The sequence below is a fragment of the Miniopterus schreibersii genome (assembly GCF_964146895.1).
Source record: "Miniopterus schreibersii genome assembly, chromosome: 2".
In the NCBI taxonomy this organism is placed as follows: Eukaryota; Metazoa; Chordata; class Mammalia; order Chiroptera; family Miniopteridae; genus Miniopterus; species Miniopterus schreibersii.
This window is the reverse complement of record NC_138102.1, coordinates 82,525,954-82,547,695: the sequence shown is the minus strand read 5'-3', so window position 1 is coordinate 82,547,695 and position 21,742 is coordinate 82,525,954. Positions and strand designations below refer to the sequence as shown.

The 21,742-nt window shown below is 34.7% G+C and overlaps 1 protein-coding gene across 1 annotated transcript in view; it reads right to left on the bottom strand.

Moving 5' to 3' along the window:
* The window catches only part of MIPEP (mitochondrial intermediate peptidase), a 182,471-nt gene that overhangs the window by 140,629 nt on the left and 20,100 nt on the right, over positions 1-21,742 (bottom strand). Inside the window, exons 5-10 of the mRNA XM_081127366.1 lie at positions 20,627-20,690; positions 16,354-16,536; positions 15,401-15,557; positions 4,721-4,769; positions 2,851-2,911; positions 1,321-1,373 (exon numbers count right to left, since the gene is read on the bottom strand). Of these exons, the coding sequence (XP_080983492.1) occupies positions 1,321-1,373; positions 2,851-2,911; positions 4,721-4,769; positions 15,401-15,557; positions 16,354-16,536; positions 20,627-20,690 (567 nt within the window). The remainder of the gene's footprint in view (positions 1-1,320; positions 1,374-2,850; positions 2,912-4,720; positions 4,770-15,400; positions 15,558-16,353; positions 16,537-20,626; positions 20,691-21,742) is intronic.

Genomic DNA, 21,742 nt, shown 5'->3' with positions numbered 1-21,742 from the left:
TAAAAATTAAATGGGTGAACTTTTCAACAATATTTGATGTTTGATGTTAAAGCACCTCTTCCTGCTGGTGCAGAAAAGAACATATAAAGTTATTGTTTTCTGTTTTATGACAAATGTCAAAAGAAATCATTAAAATAAAGTCTAAGTTTAGTGAGGTATTTAGTATTTAATGTTTGAATAATACATAGTAATAAAAACATTTTGAAGTTTAATATCAATCAAATAAATATATTATCATGATATATGCCAACATGCTTTAATGAAGAAAAAGACACAAAACTTTTATTTTCTTCCATTACCTAAATCAATCTTAACTACCTTAGTTAAACTGCATACCTCAAAAATTAACTGTAAGAGAAAAATGTTAGCGCTGGCTGGGTGACTCAGCTGGTTGGAGTGCTGTCCCATGCACCATAAGATTGAAGGTTTGATTCCAGGTCAGGGTACATACCTAGGTTGTGTGTTTGACCCCCCATTGGGGTGCATAAGGGAGGCAACTGATCAATGTTTCTCTCTCATATCTATGTCTCCCCCGCCCAACCGTCTCTCTCTCTGAATTCAATAAAACATATCCTCGGGTGGGGATTAAAACAAAAAGAAACAGAAAAATGTTAACAATTTGTTAGAGGGTAGGATTCTAAGAGTTTTTAAAAATTTCTATTGTGCATATAAAGTTACTTGGGACATAAACATTTTTAAATGTGTTCACTTTGAACAGAACTCCATATTTACTGGGTTTACATGCAAATATAAAAATGACAGAAATAGGGAATTTTTAGGGGAAAAATATCTACAGCTCTATCACAATAAAAAAAACAGGAGAATTCAGCAGCCAAAGGAATACTTCAATCAACTTAAGTTTCCTAATTCTTTATTTCATTTATATCCTTCCAGATGTGCCAATGTGTTGATAATATGTTCAAATAAAAATGAAAAAACGTAAGAAAATCACACAGCACCATGCCAAGTATCACTTTATTCCATCATTGGTCCAACAAATATTTGCTGAGCACCTACCCTCAACCACAAATGGGATACAACAGGGTTCTAGCAAAGTCCCAGCCCTCCAAATGCTCAAAGTCTAGAAAGAGAACCTGGAAGCTACACCCAGGAAGAGAGGGGCCAGATTCTAGACACTATGGGGAGATATTTTAAAGTCTTAAACAAGGAAAATGTGGGCAGATACTGACCATGCCAGCAGAGGGACTGAACTGAAGAGAGAGGTTTGTAACGTGGGCAACTGAGTGAGGAAAGTAGTTGCAAAATTAATGTGCAAAGTGATCAATAAATATTAATTTCTTTCTTCCTTCTCAAACTTACCTTTCTGCACGAATCACACCACTGTAGTAGGGGGGATCCCAAGGCATTAATTCCTACAATGAAAAATTCATCATTATGAAAGCTATTGACTATTTCACAGTTTTTATCAATAACTTAGCTAGTTTACAAAGTGTAAACCTGTAATTATATCAGAAAAGTTCTATAAAACCCTAAAAATTCGTGACTTGGAAGGAAATACCTGTCTCTTTATTTTAACTTTCTTGTAATCAATGAATAGAGAGTTATAAATAAGGCATAATCTCAGAATTTGGGGAAAAGGTAAACCAATGTCATTTTAAAATGTAAACTAATGAAAGTCGACATTAATAGATTAAATTAGCCATGTTGAAATTTCTCCCAAAATGTAACCCATGTACTAATCCATAACACATAATGCAGGTAAGATTAGTGTACTAAAGGTAAGATTAGGTTCTTTACAAACCTAAGCAAGAAGCTTAGGGTAGATCCCAAAAATGAAAGCAACAATTTAAAATGTAACTAAAGCAGAATTAACTCTAATCGTGGCAAAGAAAATATGTCATAGAGAAATATTGTAATAACGTTGTTTTTGACAACTGGTACAGAACAATGAAAGACAAGCTTGAATCCCTAAAGGATCATCCTCCCAACAAACTGTACAGGTGACAAAAGAATGGTTAAGAGACAAGGCTGTGAAGTCAGACTGCTTAGGTTCAAGACTTTGATCCACACTAGTTTTAAGACTTGGAAAAGTTGTTTCTGCACACTGATGCTTTCCTGTTTTCCTCCTATGTGACCGGATCTCACCAGGAGTGAAACCTGAGCCCACCTCCTGCAACTCTCCCATTCCCTCACTCCACGCTGGCCACATAACCTTCAATGGCTATATAAAAATGTTTAAGTAGAATAGTTTCAAGTAATATTAGCTTTTAATATATTAGCTTTTAGCAAGACATTTTATTTTTTCTGTTTCTATATTCATCAAAGTAAATTCTGACCCATTATGTAGTTTCTTAAGTGGATTTGCCTACAGAGTAAAAGTGCACAGATGACTAGTTACTTTGCTAGATACAGCTCCTACCATAAATTAAGAAACTGACATGCTACTCTAGAAATAGGTGAATTTAATAGCATTAATCTCTTTCTGAGTGGTTGCAGCTGGGAAGCTGATAAAAAAGCACCTACAGAATGGCACAGACAATCCCAGCAATCCTGTAGCTCCCTCAAACAATATGAGAAGCAGGGCCCTAATACCTGGAATCCCATCACTCTCAGGGTACCCCAATCACTTGGCCAGTATTCTGTGTATATGCATGCACATATATATTATGTCAACTAACCAACAAAGATATACTGGATTTCCTGGAAATGTCAGACTCATAGACATATGGATCAAATATTTCAATGCCTTTATTCACCAAAACCAAGGATCAGAAATAAAACAATATACACCTTCAGCATATCACAAGAAAGTTCTAGATTCAAATGATAATGACCTCAACTGAAAGACAGTTTATGTTATAATAAAAATGTTCCAACATAGTTACTTACAGAATTTTGAGGATTTAGTTTCATTTTCATTCCTCGCATCATCTCAAAATCTTTTATAGTTCTGTAAAAAGGTTTGTCATTAATTGATAGAACAGAATTTTAGTAATTATATGATAAAAACTAGTTTGCATATGTTACATTCCAATATTCATGATTAAACTGGAAGTAATTTGTAGTGCAAATATAAACAAACCAGTATCAATCCCAATTTTACACGTTAGAAGTAAATGATGGCAATTTCTGTCTTAAAAAAGCATTCTGACAGATACATGTCTTGAAAGTACTAAAGCTTGGAAAAATTAGCAATATAACAGAAACATACAAAGTATTAATCTGCACAAACTTTAAATCACTACTTTTTGCTATTCCTTAAAAAGGTAAGAAACTAACACGTTACTTTCTATATATGTTAAAGAATATTAACAGATTATATTTAAGATTACTATTTATAATTTTTCCCCTATAGAAAAACACTCGGTGGACAATAATCAAATGCACGCTTAATAATATGTGGAATATGAAGTTTCTGTTAGAATTAACTCCTATATATAACTAAAAACCTGAGGATGTTTGCTCAAAATACAATCTAAGCTACATGTAAGTGGAGAAAGAATACTAACACTTAATCAACAAAGCAAAGTGGAATAAATTCTCAAGTAACTGCATAATTAATGCTTCCTCTTCATTATATCAAAGTCATAGTGGTTTACTGGATTAATAGAAAAGTTTAGAATTTATAAGTAGAATCCAAATTAGAGAGGATTAGGTTCTAAGGCATGAGTTTATAATAGAAAATGGACATTTGAGCTAAAATTTAACATGTCAGTGTAGTCAAAAAGGCAAACAAAATTTTAGACAGCATTATAAGAATGAAATGAGAGAAGATGACCCTCTTTCTTTTTATTAAATGTATAGGGGTAACATTGGTTAATAAAATTATGTATGTTTCAAGTGTACAATTCTATGATATATCATCTGTATATTGCATTGTGTGTTTGCTACCCAAAGTCAAATCTCCTTCCATCACCATATATTTGACCTTCTTTACCCTTTACTACTTCTCCTAAGCTCCTCTCCCTCTGGCAATCTCTATACTGTTGTCTGGGTCTATGAATTTTTGTCTGTTTGTCTTGTTTGTTCATTTATTTTACTTTTATATCCCACATATGAGCGAAATCATATGGTTCTTGACTTTTTCCAGAACATCACCCTGTTTTACAAACCATGACAAGCTGCTTCCTGGAATCCTAGGTATCTGATGCATATTGGAGTTCTACCCCACAACAAAGCACTAGAAGAGTGCTAGTGAAGGACAAGTGACACGATCAAAAAGAATGGGCATCAGGAAGAAGGGAAGGCATGAATATAACAAAGGGACTCACTGTAGAGAGTAAAACACTTCAGCTTGAAATTACAAATGGTGAAGCACAGCATTCTTAAAATACACAAAATCAAAATACAGATCAATTTACCACATCTGTGGGCTGCCAATATTTAGGCCAAAATAAGAAAAATATTATTTTCTAAACTTGTTATAAAATGATGGTACAAACTAAAATATATAGTTTCAAAAACATTTGAAAATTTTTAAAGTTACACATCAATGATTTCCTAAAGACAAATAATGAATCAGAGGCAACGGCCTAAGTTTTCAAGGTTGTCACCTTAGAAGACAACTATGTGCTTTCAAAGTACAGTATATCTCATAGTTCATTTAATCTCTTGCTCAACAGTCCATAGATCTGACCAATATTCCAACACTTCCATTCTTAATAAGTCACTTCCTAATTTTTTATAAATCAAGTCTTTAAAAAACACACACAAAAAAACCCAAATAATATGTATTCTAAGGAGCAGAATAAAAACTAACCTTTCTGAAAGCTTGTCAGATAGTTTCTCAAGGAACTCCATGACAGTCTCTAAAAATAAAATTCAAAAGAAAACATCTTTAACTACATAAGAAAATGAACATACCTGTTAAAATTATAATGTGATCATTTTTATACTATGCCCTTAAAGTGATGATTTTCAAAGAGGAAGCACAGCTGCAACATATTCTAGGCACATAATAAATATTTCTACATCATAATAATCTCTTTATCAGAAAAACAAATTCAACTGACATAGTAATAATCCAAAGCCTTAGATTATGCCCTAAATGAAAAGAGTTAATAGGAAGCTAAAGAAAAAAAATTTAAATTTCAAAGTGTTTCTATCTATTCATATGTGTATGAAAAAAAAGTTACTAAGACATGTCTAATTTTTTGTTTTGTTTTAAAAAGCCAAACCAGCTCAGGCTATTCATCTGTATTTTTGAATTTAGCACTTTTTGCCATTCATTTATGTGTATAGAGCTTTTATATGTATTTTAGAGTTTGCCACAAACACAGTTTTTATTTTTTCCAGATAACCTTTTATATGGTTTTTAAGTTTCTGCCCACTTCAATGTAAGTTATCTCCTTTCTGAGTAAAATAAAAGGCTGAGAAAAGAATGGCAGTTAACCTACACTAAGAAGCCATTAGGTTTCTTGCCACTGTCACTACTAAGTACAAGCCTTGTATACAGTAATCCTATAAACTCTGCCTCATGTACCATGTTAGATGATATTAAGAGTTTAAGAAAAAAACCTGTCATTTAGTTTAAAATAAAATTTCATTTTTGGGTATCATACCAGCTGCCATAGAAAACTGCTTTCAAATACATCTCTGTATATACTTTTTGTTTCTAAATAACATTTTTTAAATTAACTTTCACCCATTTTGTTTTTCTAACTATCTTATATGTGAAAAAAATCTAACTCAATTAATCTAACTAGAAATTTATGCTAGTAAAAATATTAAGTTTGAAAGCCCTGAAAATAAATGCCTCACTGGAAAATTATTTCCTGTCACATGAATGCCCACCTTAACCTCTGTCTACCCTCATTCTACCCTCCTCTCCTTTCTGCTGAAAGTTTACTATCCCTCAAGTGCCTATCTCAAGTTTCATGTCCCTCTTGAAACGTTCAACAGCCACATAACCATCTGAGAAATTTCCTAAATTCCTAAAATCCTATGGCATTGTTTTGTCTATACTACTCATTTGGCACCTAAAAGACACTGACCTGGGTTATTTACCTTTTTATGTATATACCTAGCTCCCCAACAAAATTTTAAATCCTTGGAGGACACAGGTCACATCCTATGTGACTAATGTGCAAAACCGTTTAACTCCAAACATACCAGGTTGTCAAACTAACCACTTAGTGATGGAGATTTGCTGGTAATGATAATAGGCATTCTGTGGCAAGTCCAGTGCCCTCCAATAGGTACCACTCAAGCCAAAGGTTAATCCCCAGCCTTCTTCAGCTTTGACCTGCCCTCGGTATTTGAATCAGCTGACCACTCTGCTACTTAAGACACTGCTTTCTTTTTGCTTCTGGGGCCCTATGTTCGCTTTCCTCCTTTCTGACTGCTCCTTCTTTGTGGCCTTTACTGTGTGGCCTTTCTTTGTGACCTCTTAGGCTTGGAGGGTCCCAGACCTCAGTCCATGGACTTTGTATTTTCATTAAATGCACTCACTCCATTGGCAATCTCATACAGTATCATGACTTTAAATAAAGCCCCACATTTATATCTCCATCTTAGAACTCTCTCCTTAACTCCAGAGTTATATATCTAACTGCATACTCAACACTGTCACTTGAACACCAATCTGCATCTCAAACTTAGCTTGAACCAAACCAAGCTCCTAGTCCTCCACATCTTAATTAACAGCTCATTCTGTTTTTCCAGTTGCTGAGGTCAAAAACCTTAACTCTCCCTTCAGAATACTATATATCCAGAACTCTGACTACGTTTTACCGCCTTCATGGCCACTATCACCTTGTTCAAGCTGAAACCCTCCGCATCATGATTACTGCAAAATAGCTTCTAAATGGTCTCTCTTCCACCCTTGCCTGACTGCAGTCTATTTTAACATCAGCAATACATGACTTAATATTAAAATTTAAGTGAGATCATCTTACTTCTGTGCTCAAAACCCTCCAAGGACTTCCCATCTCACTGGAGGAAAAGTCCTACTTAATACAGCCCTTAGTTATGCCTGCTTTCACCTCTTACCTCGCTCCCCTTCCTTTACTCCATTTCAGCCACTTTGCCCTGTTTGATTTTTCTCAAACATGTCAGGTACTCTTTTGCCTTTAGACCTCTGCACTTGCTATGCCTCCATATGGAATCTTCTTCCCCTAATGAGGCACAGACTTATTCTTGTACCTCCTTCATGACTGTGCTTATGTTTGGTTCACAGCAAGCCCTTCCCTGATAACTGTTTAAAATGGCAGCACCAACCCCTACATGTGCACATTCCTTATCCCCTTCCCTATTCAGTTTTATCTATGACTTATATTAACTAATAACATATTCTTCACCAATTTTTTTTATCTTATCTGTCTCCTTTTACAAGAATGTAAAATGCACAAGGGCAGGAATTTCCATTTGTTTTACACACTAATTTATTTTTCTGCCTAGAATAATATCTGACATACAGTAAGAACTCAGTAGATAGGGCACTAGGTCTCAAGCAGCCAACAGGCTTGAGACTATATACACAGGTGGGAAAACATAGGTTTGCAGTTGTGAGTATGCAAAAGTTTATTCTTGTATTACTATTTATCAATTACTGTATTATTTTCCATGCGAACAACTGTACACTTACTTTTGCCCACCCCTGTATTTAGAGTATGGGCTTAGGTTTCAGCTCCGCTACTTTTTAGCAACATAGCCTAACCTTAGATTCCCTATCTGTGAAATGGATACAAACACCTTCTCCACAAGGCTGTAGATGTAGTGAATGAAATAACAGCCTAGAATAAGCACTGATTAACATTATAACTATGTATAAATAACATAATATAGTATATAAAATAATAATCATATATTATAAGAATCTGGTGAAAATAGCAACTAAAGAAAAACACACAAAATGATATCTATTTAAGAGCTAAGTTATGTGAAACAAATTGTGTTTTAAGGTTTTGGGGACAAGGGAGTCCAAGGGAAGTGAAAAAGTTTAACAGGCTTCAATAATGAGGAAGGTTTTGTGCTGAACACTGAAAAACTTAGGATTTTAACAGATTGGGAAGTGGGAAATGTTCCCATGAAGGAAACATAAGCAAAAGAATGAGTGTGACGTACATACGGCCTAACAGACAGCCTTGACAAAGCAAGAAAAATGGCCTTTACATAAGAGTGAGAAACAAGATAGAGTGGATTTAAGAAAACTTTGGAGAAGATATGAGCATGCCAGAGAAAGGGATAAACTGAAATAAAGACAGGACAGAATAAGAATGTGATCTTCTGCTCACAGAGTTTTTACTTCCAGTGTTCTCTCCCTCCATGAATGGCATGTGTATCCAGGTGCACAACCAGAAACTATGAGAATCCATCACACTGTCTCCTCCTCCCCTCAACCCATCACCAAGTCTTGTAAATTCAGCCTCCAAAGCATATCTTGTATCTGAACCACCATCACAACCACCCTTATCCTGACTCAATCTCAACTGTAACTGTAATTTAATAAATGCCTTTGAAAAACTTAGTATATACATTTATACTATATTTCAAAACATTTTCTCTTATATATTATAAATCAAAGAACTCAGAGGAGTATAAGGCAAGTTTATTGCAAACCCAAGGAAAGATGCTTTTCCCTTACCCAGAACAAAACTTCTCAAGTAGTACTCTTCTCTCTGAGAGTTTATAGGACTAAGTGTTTCTATAAGACCTACCCTACATTTACCCTTGAGTTCAGCAGAAATATTGATCTTCTACCTCTTCCACACTAATTCTTATTATTTGGATAAATGGAGCACAGAAAGTAGTTAAAATGAAAGTTAAATTTAAATAAAAACAATTTAAATTGGCATCAATAAAAATTTAAGTATGATTTACTCTTAACATGCACATGAAATAAAATACCTTGGACTGAATATATTCTGAATTATTAACTCTTTAAAAATTGTTGCTATCTGAAGATGTAGAAAATCTTAATAAATGGGTCTCTGAGTATATTAAAAATAGAAAACTAATTTTATAGCTATTTAAAATCAGAAGTTCAGGCCTCTGGTACAAGAAGACCCTGAACTCACCTCCTCCCAGGGACACAACAAATTTACACCTACAGACAAATTCCTCTAAAGAAAACTAAGGGCTGAGACCGAATAGCTTCTGCACAACAAATGAGAGAGAGACCACATGGAAATGGGTAGGAGAAATGGAGGCAGTGTACCACGGAAATTATCATCAAACATCAACTTGCAGTAGGGAAAGATCATTGAGGGGCCTACTCACAAACTTGGCAGCCCTGGGGCACACTGAAAAAAACTGGTTTAAAGGGCTCCTAGACTATATGGGAAGGAAATCCATTTACTAATCCTAGAGTCTCTGCCACAGGAATGTAACTGGGGAACTCTCTCTGGTGTCACCGGCACTGGAGAACACCATTGGTGGCCCTTCCCCTCTAATGAATGGCAAGAGAGTGATCCAGGCACTCTAGCCAGCCTGCCAAGACTATCTCAGTACACTCCAGGTCCAAGGCCAACACCAGCTCTGAGACCTACCCCAGAAACACCCCGTGGCTCCTCCCCCACTCAAACTATATCTCCAGCCTATGTGGTTTACCTCCAGCATATCTAGCAGACCATGCCTGCTTTAGCTACAGATCTAGGCCTCAGTGTGGCTTGTCCCCAAGGCTACCCTTGTCCTGAGCCCACTCCAACTGCAACTCCAAATGGCCTCCCAGTATGGATTGGCCCCAAACTCTCCACAAGTTGCACCCACCCTAGCTACAACTCTAGGTCCTGCTAAGGCTTGTCGCTAGGACTCCCCAATCCTGAGCTCACTCCAACCACAGTCAGTCTACCAAGGGGCCTTGGTGAGGCTTGCCCCAGGGACTAGACCTCCAACTGGCCTGCCATGGCAGCCTATGTGGGGCTTGCCCCCAGACGCTCTATAGCCCACACCCACTCCAGGCTCAGCTCCAGCTGGCATGCCAAAGAAACCAGGCACATACATTCTACAGAGGGGAAATAACATCAGGAAGGGGAGAGGTTGCTGTTCCACCTAAGTAATAAAAACAAACAAAGAGAGACTGCCAAAATGACGAAACAAAGAAATAGGTTTGAAATGGAAGAACAGAACAAAAACGACAAAAAAAGAACTAAATAAAAAGGAGATAAGCAATCTACCAAAAAGAGCTCAAAACACTGTTATAAGATGATCAGTGAATGCAGGTGAAGAAAGGTGAACTCAGTGAGAGCTTCAACAAAGAGATATGAAATATCAGCAAGAGCCAACATAAGAACTAAAAAATACAGTAACTGAAGTTTTAAAAAAAATACACTAGAGGAAATCAACAGCAGATCAGTTGAAGCAGAAGAATGAGTCAGCAAGCTGACAGACAAGGTAATGGAAACCATCCAATTGCAGAGAAAAACCAAAAAGGATAGTTTAAGGTATCTCTGGGACAACATCAGGGTACCAACATTTGCATCATAGGTCCAAGAAGGAGAAGAAGAAAGAAAGGGGCACAAAATACTTAAAACCTGGTGAAGAAAATAGATATCCAAGTATAGGAAATGCACGAAACTTATCTTTAACAAGATAAACCCAAAGTGGTCTATACCAAGACACATAATTAAAATGCAAAAAGTTAAAGATAAAAAGAAAATCTTTAAATCAGCAAGAGAAAGGCAGCTAGTTTAGAAAAAGGGATTCCCTCATAAGAATATCAGTTACTTTTGCAGCAGAAACTTTGCCAAAAGAGAATGGCACCACATATTCAACACAATGAAAGTAGAAAATCTACATTTAAGAATACTCTACCCAGCAAACTACCATTCAGAATAAAGAAGAGATAAAGAATTTCCTAGAAAAGTAAAAGCTAAAGAAGTTCATCACTACTAAGAGAGCTTCACAAGAAATGTTAAAAGGACAAAAACAAAAAAATAAAAATGTCACTTGTAAAGGCAAACATTTAATAAACATAATGGATCAAACAATTTATAGAGATAGTATACACGGTAAAAGACATAAGAAGTAAGAACATGTTACTACAGTAACAAATTAAGGGACACACACACACACAAATAAAACCATAAAATATGATGTCAAAAACATAAACATGGCAGGGAATGTTAAAAAAATATAGTGTTTTAAGTGCAAACTTAAAGGACCAACAATTTAAAACAGACCGCTATAAACATAGCTTGTTATATGTGAATCTTATGGTAACCATAAACCAAAAAACCCTTTAATACATACGTGTAAAAAATAAAGAAAAAGGAACCCCCCAAAAAAACTAAACTAAGTTACCAATGTACAAGAAAGGAAGAAAGAAACATAGAATGACAAGAACGATCAGAAAACAATAAAATGACAATAGGTACATACCTATCCATAACTATAAATGTAAACAGGCTAAATGCTCCAATCAAAAGATATAGGGTGACTGAATAGAATAAAAAACAACAACGGTGTCTATGCATATGCTGCCTACAAGAGTCACTTCCGATCAAAAGACAAAGACTCGAAGTGAAGGGATGAAAAAATATACTTCATGCCAATGGAAACAAAAAGAAAGCTAGGACTGATACTTAGAGCAGAATTTAAAACAAAGGCTGTAAAAGGAGAGACAAAGAAGGAAACTACATATGATAAAGGGATCAACCCAACAAGAAGATATAACACTTGTAACATCTAGGCATCCAAAACAGGAGTACCTAATTATATAAAGCAAATATTAACAGACACAAAGGTAGAGATCGACAGTATTACAATAGTAGAGGACTTTAACACCCCACTTTGATAAAAGACTAGATCAATCAGACAGAATATCAACAAGGAAACAGCGGCTTTAATCAACATATTAGATCAGGTTACCTTAATAGATATTTATATAGAACATTCCACCCAAAAAAAGAATACACTTGTTTTTTTCAAGTGGGTATAGAACATTTTCCAGGACAGACAATGTTAGGCCACAAAACAAATCTTAGTAAATTTTATAAGACTGAAATCATATCAAGTGTCTTCTCCAATCACAATGATATGAAACAGGAAATTAATTACAAGAAAACTGGAAAAAACACAAAATGTGGAGGCTGAACAATATGCTACTGAACAATTAATGGCTTAATGAAGAAATCAAGGAGAAAATAAAAATGTAGGCAAATACAAATGAAAACACAATGATCTAAAATCTCTACGACACAGGAAAAGCAGTTCTAAGAGGAAAATTCATAGTGATACAAGTCTACCACAAGAAACAAGAAAAATCTCAAATAAACAATCTAAACTTACACTGAAAGGACCTAAAAAAGGAACAAACAAAGCTCAATGTGAGTAGAAAGAAAAAAATAATAAAGATCAGAGCAGAAATAAAATAGAGACTAATATAAAATAACTTAAAAGATCAACATAACTAAGAGCTGGTTCTTTGAACAGATAAAAAACAACAGATAAACTTTAAGCCAGATTCATCAAAAAAAGGGGGGGAGGGGAAGGAACAAATAAAAGCAGAAATGAAAGAGGAGAAATGACAATCGACACCAGAGAAACACAAAGGATTTTAAGAGAATACTATAAACAATTATACATCAACAACTAGGAAAACCTAGAAGAAATGGATGAATTCTTAGAAATACATAATCTTCCAAGACTGAGTCAGGAATAAACGGAAAATCTGAGCATACAAATTACTAGAAACGAAACAGAATTGGTAATCAAAACACTCCCAACAAACAAAAGTTCAGGATCAGATGGCTTCACATGTAAATTCTACCAAACATTCAAAGAAGAATTAATGCACATGCTTCTTAAAATATTTCTAAAAATTGAAGAGAAGGGTATGCTTCCAAACTCATTTAACAAGACCAACTATATCTTGATATCAAAACCAGGTAAATACATTAAAAAAAATTTACAGGCCAATATCCCTGATGAATATAGATACAAAAATTCTTTAAATATTAGCAAACTGATTTCAACAATACATTAAAAAGATCATACACCACAATCAAGTGGGAATTATTACAGAGATGCAAGGATGGTTCAATATCTGTAAGTCAATCAATGTGATACACCATATAAACAAAATTAATAAAAAACATATGATCATCTCAACAGATGTAGAAAAAGTATTCAACAATATTCAACATCCATTTATGATAAAAACTCTCAACAAAGTTGGTACAGAAAAAATATACCTCAACACAATAAGAGCCATATTTGACAAGCCCACAGCTAACATCATATTCAATGGTGAAAAGCTAAAAGCTTTTTCTCTAGTATCAGGAACAAGACAGGTTTGCCCAAAACTACTGGAAGTCTTAGCCACAGCAATCACACATGAAAAAGAAATAAAAGGTACCTAAATTGTAAAGGAAGAAGTAAAATTGTCACTATATGTAGAGGACATTATACTATACATAGAAAACGTTAAAGGTCCCACACACAAAAAAACTATTAGAACTAATGAATATATTCAGTAAAGTTGCAGAATAGAAAATTAATATTCAGAAATATGTTGTGTTTCTATACACAAATAATAAACTAGCACAAAGAAAAAAATTTTTTAAATCCCATTTACAATTGCAAAAAAAAGAAAGCCTAGGAATAAATTTATCCAAGGAAAATAAAAGACCTCTACTCTAAAAACTAAGAGACACTGATGAAAGAAATTGAAGACACAATAAATAGAAGGTTATGCCATGCTCATGGATTAGAGGTATTAATATTGTTAAAATGTTCATACTACCCAAAGCAATCTAGAGTTTCAATTCAATCCCCATCAAAATACCTATGGCACTGTTGACACAACTAGAACAAATAATCCTAAAATTTATATGGAACCACACAAAAGACCTTGAATTGCCAAAGAAATCTTGAGAAAGATGAACGATGTTAGAGGTATTACGCTCCCTGATTTCAAACTATACCACAAAGTTATAGTAATCAAAACAGTATGGTACTGGCAGAAAAACAGAGATATAGATCAATGGAACAGAATAGAAAGCCCAGAAGCAAAAACACGCTTACATACGGTCAATTAATCAACAACAAATGAAGTAAAGATATATAATAGGGTAAAGGCAGTCTCTTCAATAAGAGTACTGGGAAAATTGGACAGATGCATGCAAAAAAAAAAAAGTAGACCATTTTCTTACACCATACGCAAAAATAAACTCAAAATGGATTAAAGAATTAAATATAAGACCTGAAACCATAAACCTGCTAGAAGAAAACATAGGCACTAAACTTCTTGACATCAGTCTTAGCAATATCTTATTGGATATGTCTACTCAGGCAAAGGCAACAAAAGCAAAAATAAACAAATGGGACACTATATCAAACTAAAAAGCTTTGAAAAGTGAAGAAAATCATCAACAAGATGAAAAAGTAACTTACTGAATTGGAGAAGGTATTTGCAAACAATATATCTAATAAGGGGTTAATATCTAAAATATATAAAGAACTCATACAACCCACATCACAACAACAAAAAATCCAATAAATAAATGGGTGGACCTTAAAAGACATTTCTCCAAAGAAGATATACAGATAGCAAACAGATACATAAAAAGATGCTCAACATTACTAATCATCAGGGAAATGAAAGTTAAAACCACAATGACATGTCATCTCACACCTGCCAGAATGGCTACCATCAATCAACAAACAGCAAGTGCTGACGAGGATGTGAAGAAAATGGAACCCTAGCACTCTGCTGGTGGGAATGCAGAGTGGTGCAGCGACTATGGAAAATAGGATGGATATTCCTCAAAAAATTAAAAATATAACTACCATATGACCCAACAATTCCACTTCTAGGTATGTATCTGAAGAAAACAAAAGCCATAATGCAAAAGATATATGCATCCCTATGTACACACCAGCACTGTTCATAATAGCCAAGATATGGAAGCAACCTAGGTATCCATCGACAGATGGACAGAAAAAAAGTTGTGGTGTATATATATATATAATGGAATATAACTCAATATAAAAAAGAATTAAATCTTGCCATTTTAGATAACACAGATGAACCAGAGATTAATTTAACTGAAATAAGTTAGAAAGAGAAAGACCAATACTGTGTGATTTCACTTATATGTGGAATCTAAGAAAAAGAACAACAAAACAGAACAGAAACAAACACAGATTCAGAGAACTAATGGCTGCGAGAGGGGATGGGGGTAGGAAGTTGGCGGGAAAGAAAATTAAGAAGCACAACTTCAAGTTATAAAATAAGTCATGGGGATATAACGTACAGCATAGGGAATAGGGTCCATAATATTATAACTACGTATGGTGACAGATGGTTACTAGACTTATTGTGGTGATTACTTTATAATGTATATAAATGTTGAATCACTCTGTTGTACACCTGAAACTAATACAATATGGTATGTCAACTGTAATTCAAAATAAATTCAAAAAAATTTTTTAAGGTCAGAAGTTCAGTTCCATAAAAATTCTGTTTTGTCCTTAAAAGTTGGGTAAACAGTCTTACCTGGATTTTTAGCTATTGTTCCTTGGAGAGCTCTGTGTGAATATGTAGAATACCCTACTAACTTTGCCAGAAGATCTCTGTTGCTGAGCAATTCTTCTAAACATCTCAACTGACCACCATTGGGATAAAGAAAGATTTTATAAGCAGCTTCTCGCACCTATATTTAAACAGCAAATGATAAAAGATGTAAATACCATGATACAAAGTTCTATGCAATAATAATATTGGCTAACTCTCACCACTTTATTCTTCAGGTGATCGTAGCTTTAAAAATAAAATAATGGTTTGCACAAGGTAAATAAAGCCTTTGGACTCATAAACTAGTATGAGATACAACATACTTGACTAGAGTTCTCTGCATCCATTCCATGTGGCATAAAGCACCTTTAACCAGATGAAGTGAAGACTAACATGAATTAAAAATCTCTAATCTAGCCCTGGCCAGGTGGCTCAGTTGGTTGGAGCATCGTCTTGTACACCAAAAAGGTTGTGAGTTCGATTACCTGTCAGGGCACATATCTAGGTTATGGGCTTGATTCCTTGTCGGGGCATGTACAGGAGATAACCAATTGATGTTTCTCTCCCACATAGATGTTTCTCTCTTTCGCTCTCTCTTTAGTTAGTGCTTCCCTACCTTCTTCTCTAAAATCAGTAAAAAAATGTCCCCAGGTAAGGATTAAAAAAAGAAAACAAAATTCTGTGTAGTCTAGTCAGTCAGTCATTGCCATTATTTATCATACTTTAAAAATGAGTTCTTAATAGGACATGAATAATTAAACCCTTTTCATTGTTCAAAGCATTTATGGAATTAATAATCCCAAAGTTAAATTTTTAGGGCTTAGTAACACTGAAGTATTTTTAATGGTAGGATTATATTATCACTGAACCTGGGGTTAAAACAGTAGTGGCACACAGATGGGACCTGAACTATAAAGAAAATTAAATACACATACCAAGTCATCTGGTGCTTCTGCATGTAGACCATCAACAATTACATGATCTCCAGCAAGTACAAAGTTCTGGTGAATGTGTTCTGGTAAGAGGTGCTTCTCAATCTTGTTGGGAAAGTTGGTTCCCATAAGAAAGGTACTACTCAAATCCAAAATTTTAACATTCAGGTCCACTGCTCTTTTACGCTATATGTGGGGGGGGGAAGGGGACAGGGGAGTAAAAGTTATTTTAAAGCATTTAAAGCAATATTTCATAACTAATTTAATAGACAATCTATAAAGATGGCAAATCAACATAAAAATGTGATTTATAATTTAATAAGATGTTAAGTAATAAAATGAATATATTATTTATGTCCTAAATGTATAATGTACTATAATATCTTAACTCTATTTTTTGATAGACATTTAATATCCAGACAAAAAGACTATCCATATGGGTTGTACAGTGTTTCCATGCTTTAAGACTTACAAAACTTCTAGAGTTCTATTTTATGTCTAGGTTATACAACTAATCTTTCAAATTAACATTAGGAAGTACAGAATCTTTCCTTATCCCCCAGAAGACCTCTTAGTTAGGAGAATTTAGTTGAATCTAGTCAATACAATGCTTAAAAGTATTTTTAGATTAAAAAAATTAAATATTTGAAATGCAGGTGAGAAAATATACTGTTTTAAAAGATTAGACTTAAAAGGTGAGGGGAAAGGAATTATTACAATTCTTCACAAAAGTGTAGAGAACATCCAGAAGGTGTAACACACTTTAAAAGTTCTGATTTTGCATGTACTGGAGCATCTAGAGAACGACAGCAGTGGACTGGTAAGAACTAGACTGGAGCCCCTAAGGATAAGACCACATATTCTCTCTGTGCCTGGCCCTCACTGTCAGGCCCTTACCGTCTGGACCTCAGATAGCCACCAGTGATGATGGGGATGGTGTTGAAACATCTATGAGAGTTTTATCTGGCAGTCACAGCTTTAGGACACACAATCTCCTGAAAAAATGTGTATTATCAAAGAGGCAACACAAATGTTTCGAATGAAATATAAACTATAGTTCAAGTCTACTGGAGGACAAGAGATGAATTTTCAGTTATTTGTTACTAGAAAACTAGACAGGCATCTGGAAATGGGCTCATGATGGGGATCATGTGAGAGCATATGCAAGTCTTTCTGGAAAAGGAGTCAATAGCTATTAACAGATTCTAAACTACATTATGACCCTAAAAAATGACTGAGCAGCACTAATATTTTTTTAACTAAATACACAAGGTGCAGATGTACACTTGATAAGATGCTAAAAAATTAAGTATATATTAATAACCAAACATTTTTAATATAGAAAATTCAAACTTTATGTGAAAAATAATTTTTCAGATATCCTGCTATCTTTATAGTGCAGATTTCTTTCAGTCTACTTTCTGATATGGCCAGTTAGCACCACCTAATGGTACCAAGTAGAATAACAGAAAAGGTGAAAGATCCCGGGGTAGTTCCAAGTATTTTCCCCAAAGCCTTTACTATGAAAAAAAAAAAAATTTATTTAAAAGAATTTGTCATCTATTAAAATATCTGGAAAAATAAAAACTGGGTTTACTTCCTGACTTCACCAACAATCTGCTAGGCATTTCATTATCATGTGATAATTAAATGAGCAGTACTCTGAACTCTAAGAAGTCTATGAAATTGTTATTACATAATTGCTAAAAGCATATACTTCCCTTATATTTCAAACTTGTAAATTATATTCAATGAGACCTTTCAAATTAAATAAGAAAAAACTTAAAAAGAATATATATTACATTTGTAGATTATGCTGTTAGGTTTATTTCAAGATCTTTCTTTTAAAAAGTGTAATGTATCTTCCTTTTATCTGTCCTCATGGAGCACCTTTGAGAACAGACGTAGAAGTTACAACAGAGAGACATAGGAGGTTTACTTTACTTCCATCTTTAATGTTTGTGGGTTGCCAGGGAGTTAATTTCTAGGAAGGGCAGCTATTCTTGTAAAAACATATGATAAAAGAAGCAAGGTCAATACTAGTGAAACTCACCTTGACTTGACACATATTACTTTTTAATAAAGTTTCAAAAACATCTTTCATGAGGATTAAATAAAATACTAAAAGTATTCACCTACAACCTTCCTTCTGAAGATACCAAAGTTGATTAATATTAGCTGGCATTATTATGATTCATTATACATTCATTCAATATTTTATTAAGTCCAAAACTGGTATGCATTAAAAATATGATCCATACTCTCTGTCCTTCAGAAGCCTATACTGTAGATGCAATAATAAGAGCAACAACTTCAATAAAAAGAAGTTAAAGATAAATGTCATATGCATGAAATAAGTAAAATATGAGTTCAGATGAATACAGAATTCCACCTCAGAGACTGATAAAAACTTTGCAGACACCATGGGCTGAAGATGAAGCCTTAACAGGGATTTCAGGCAGAAAAACCTGGTGAGCAGGCAGAGGAGGATGACACAGAACCACAAATGGCAGGACAGGGTATCATGAATTCACTGAGGCACAGGAAGAGCTGGGAAGGCAATGCCATGTGTTAACTGCTATTTATACTTTTTCAGTAGGCAATGGGAAGTCACTGAAAGTTCTGGGCAGGAGAATAACAATCAAGTCAATGCTTTAAGGAAATGACTCCAATGTTCAGACAGGTTAGAACGACTATCGGAAGACCTGTAGGAAAGCCTAGCAAAATAGGCTCTAGAGTGGGGCAAAAGTAGGTTTACAGCTGTGAGTAAACACAGTTTATTCTTGTAGTATTATTTATTAATTTTTGTATTATTTCGTATTATTTTTCATAATACAAAAGTAAACCTACTTTTGCCCCACCCTGTGTGTAATATGCCACCTACTAGTTCTGTGACCTTGTATAAATCACATAACCTCTAGGTGTCTCAGTTTCTTCATCTATAAAACAGGAACAATAGTAGCACCAGCCTCAAACTGTTATAAAGATCTGATGAGAGATATATGTTTTAAGTAGTAAATATTTAATTGTTAATTATAATGAGTATCAGGGAAGACAATGGGCTTGGGCTTTAGGACAGCCCAGGGATTTAGTGATAACGATTAAGATAAGTTGTTTTTGGAAGTTGTTTTTGGGACACAGACAGATGCAGAAGCTCCAAAGTAATAATCCAGGGACTTGGTCACTGACTAAGATATGAGAATACTGGGAATGAAAAAAATGCAAACTGACTCTAAAATTTTATTTGAATGACTCAGCGAATGGTGGTATCATTAGTACAGAGAAGTAAAGAACTGACTTGGAGAGGAGAAAATGTTTCCACTCTAAGCAATGTGAATTTACAGTATAGCCTATTAGCCCTGGGGATACTGGGCTCAGGGTTAGACAAGGAGTCATGTGTGAGGGTCCTCAGCATTGCTCAAACCCTGCACCAATCAAAATGACAGAATCTATTCTATGTGATATATATCCCAAAACCCAGCCCTCTATTTTCCAAGATACTCTAATAAGCTAATCTCAATTAATAGGTTAAGTGGCTTTATACTATACTTATTAGGAAAAACATTTTTAAAAAAGCGTAACTATAGTAGTCTAGACTGCAGGCAGGTCTTTCATGGTAGTCAAGTAACCCCCATTCTTCCAGCCTGGAGCTTGATACTGAAATAAGGGACTCAGTTTCTTAAGATGTCATGTTCTAGAAGGAGCAGTGACCAGGGTTAGAAGTCCTGGAAACTAAGGATGGGAACTTGAACAAAACACTCTGTCTTGTTTCCACGCCTGAAAAATGAGGGATCTGGACAATATAGAAGGCCTCTCCCATACCTACTTAAACACTGTACAACCCATACATACTGCTTCAGGAACAAAACTGTGTGGATCTGTCAAAGACACTTATAATATGAATAAATACACCTATGTAAAGGTCTTAATGATATCCCTGTACTTCTACCTCCAGATCTTAATCTTCCATGGTGTCAGCTTTCCCATTCATTGGCCCTCTCTTTCTTGATACTGCCCATCTCATCCTAATCCCAAGACATCTAAAACACCCCAACTGTCTGAAGTGATTTTTAATTCTGAATTATGGTGGGTGATAGGCCAACTTCCAGAGAGCACTACACTCAAATACAATCTACAGGAGAATTTCATAATATAAATGACCTAAGTAGTTTTATAATATGTAAATTCAAGCTATACCTGAGGACTGTAGCAACAAAGATACCAACTAAATATTAGTAAAACAAGAGGACCCAAAAAACAGAAAGGAAAGTTTTACCTTTTCTTTGTCTAGATGGATTCCACTGATTTCAAAATCAAACATAAACAGTTCAGCCACTCGCCTATAAACAAAATTAGTCCTAGGTTATAACAGGTAACAATAATTACTAACAAAAATAATTTTTTTGGCTAAATAGGTCTTTTTCCATCTTACTGACCAAAAAATCAAATGAACCAGATGTTTACACACACACACACACACACACACACACACACACACACACACACACACAAGATTTAACACCTTAAAGTGAGGCAAATCATCTAGCTGAGATTTTAAGCTCTCCTATGGGTGATCTGGTATCATCTACATTATGCTAACTTATGTACAGTAAGCCTTAAGCGGAACCAAAGGAATAATGATTACTCCAATGAGGACAAATTTATCTGCTGCTTTTTTTCTAGACGAGATGGAAATCTTTTCAATTGTCCAGCTGTCTTTCCTTCAAAAAATATTTACTGCATACTGTATGCAATGCACCAAATTAGTACTTGTGAGACATTTACATGCTGCAACTAGGTAGGCCTACACATGTCTAACTATAATACATGTTGTATTTAGCATGTGTATTTAACAGAACTATACTCTAACCTGTCTGTGGGCAAAGACTTACGCATGTTCCATACAACATGGTCTTGTAAGGGGATAAATACTTTTAAATGAATGAATGAATGAATGAATGAATGAATGAATGAATGAATACAAGGTAAAAGAAATAATAAATTTCTTAACGGGGATACAAAGTGGTGAGTTCAAAAGGAGACCATCAATAATAGCTTTTAATGTATCAGCTGTATTTAAAATATCACCTTTTATTCCTTCTTCACTATTGAAAAGCAGGCTCTTCATCAGCTTCAACCCACCATCCTCTTCCCCTTGTGCTAAATTTGCTTAAGACTTGGGAGGGAAGATTCCTTACTGTTTCAAGAATTAGTACTAGTATGCTTTGTAGAGATCAACATTCTTTAATGATCATAAAATGCAGCTCTAAACTTAACAATAGGCCCTAATTTCCCTAATCTTTCCTTAATGTAACAATGTCATCAGAATGTCAAGTACTAGCAACAACAAAACAATGGAAAAGAAAATATCCTGGATAACATATATAAAGTA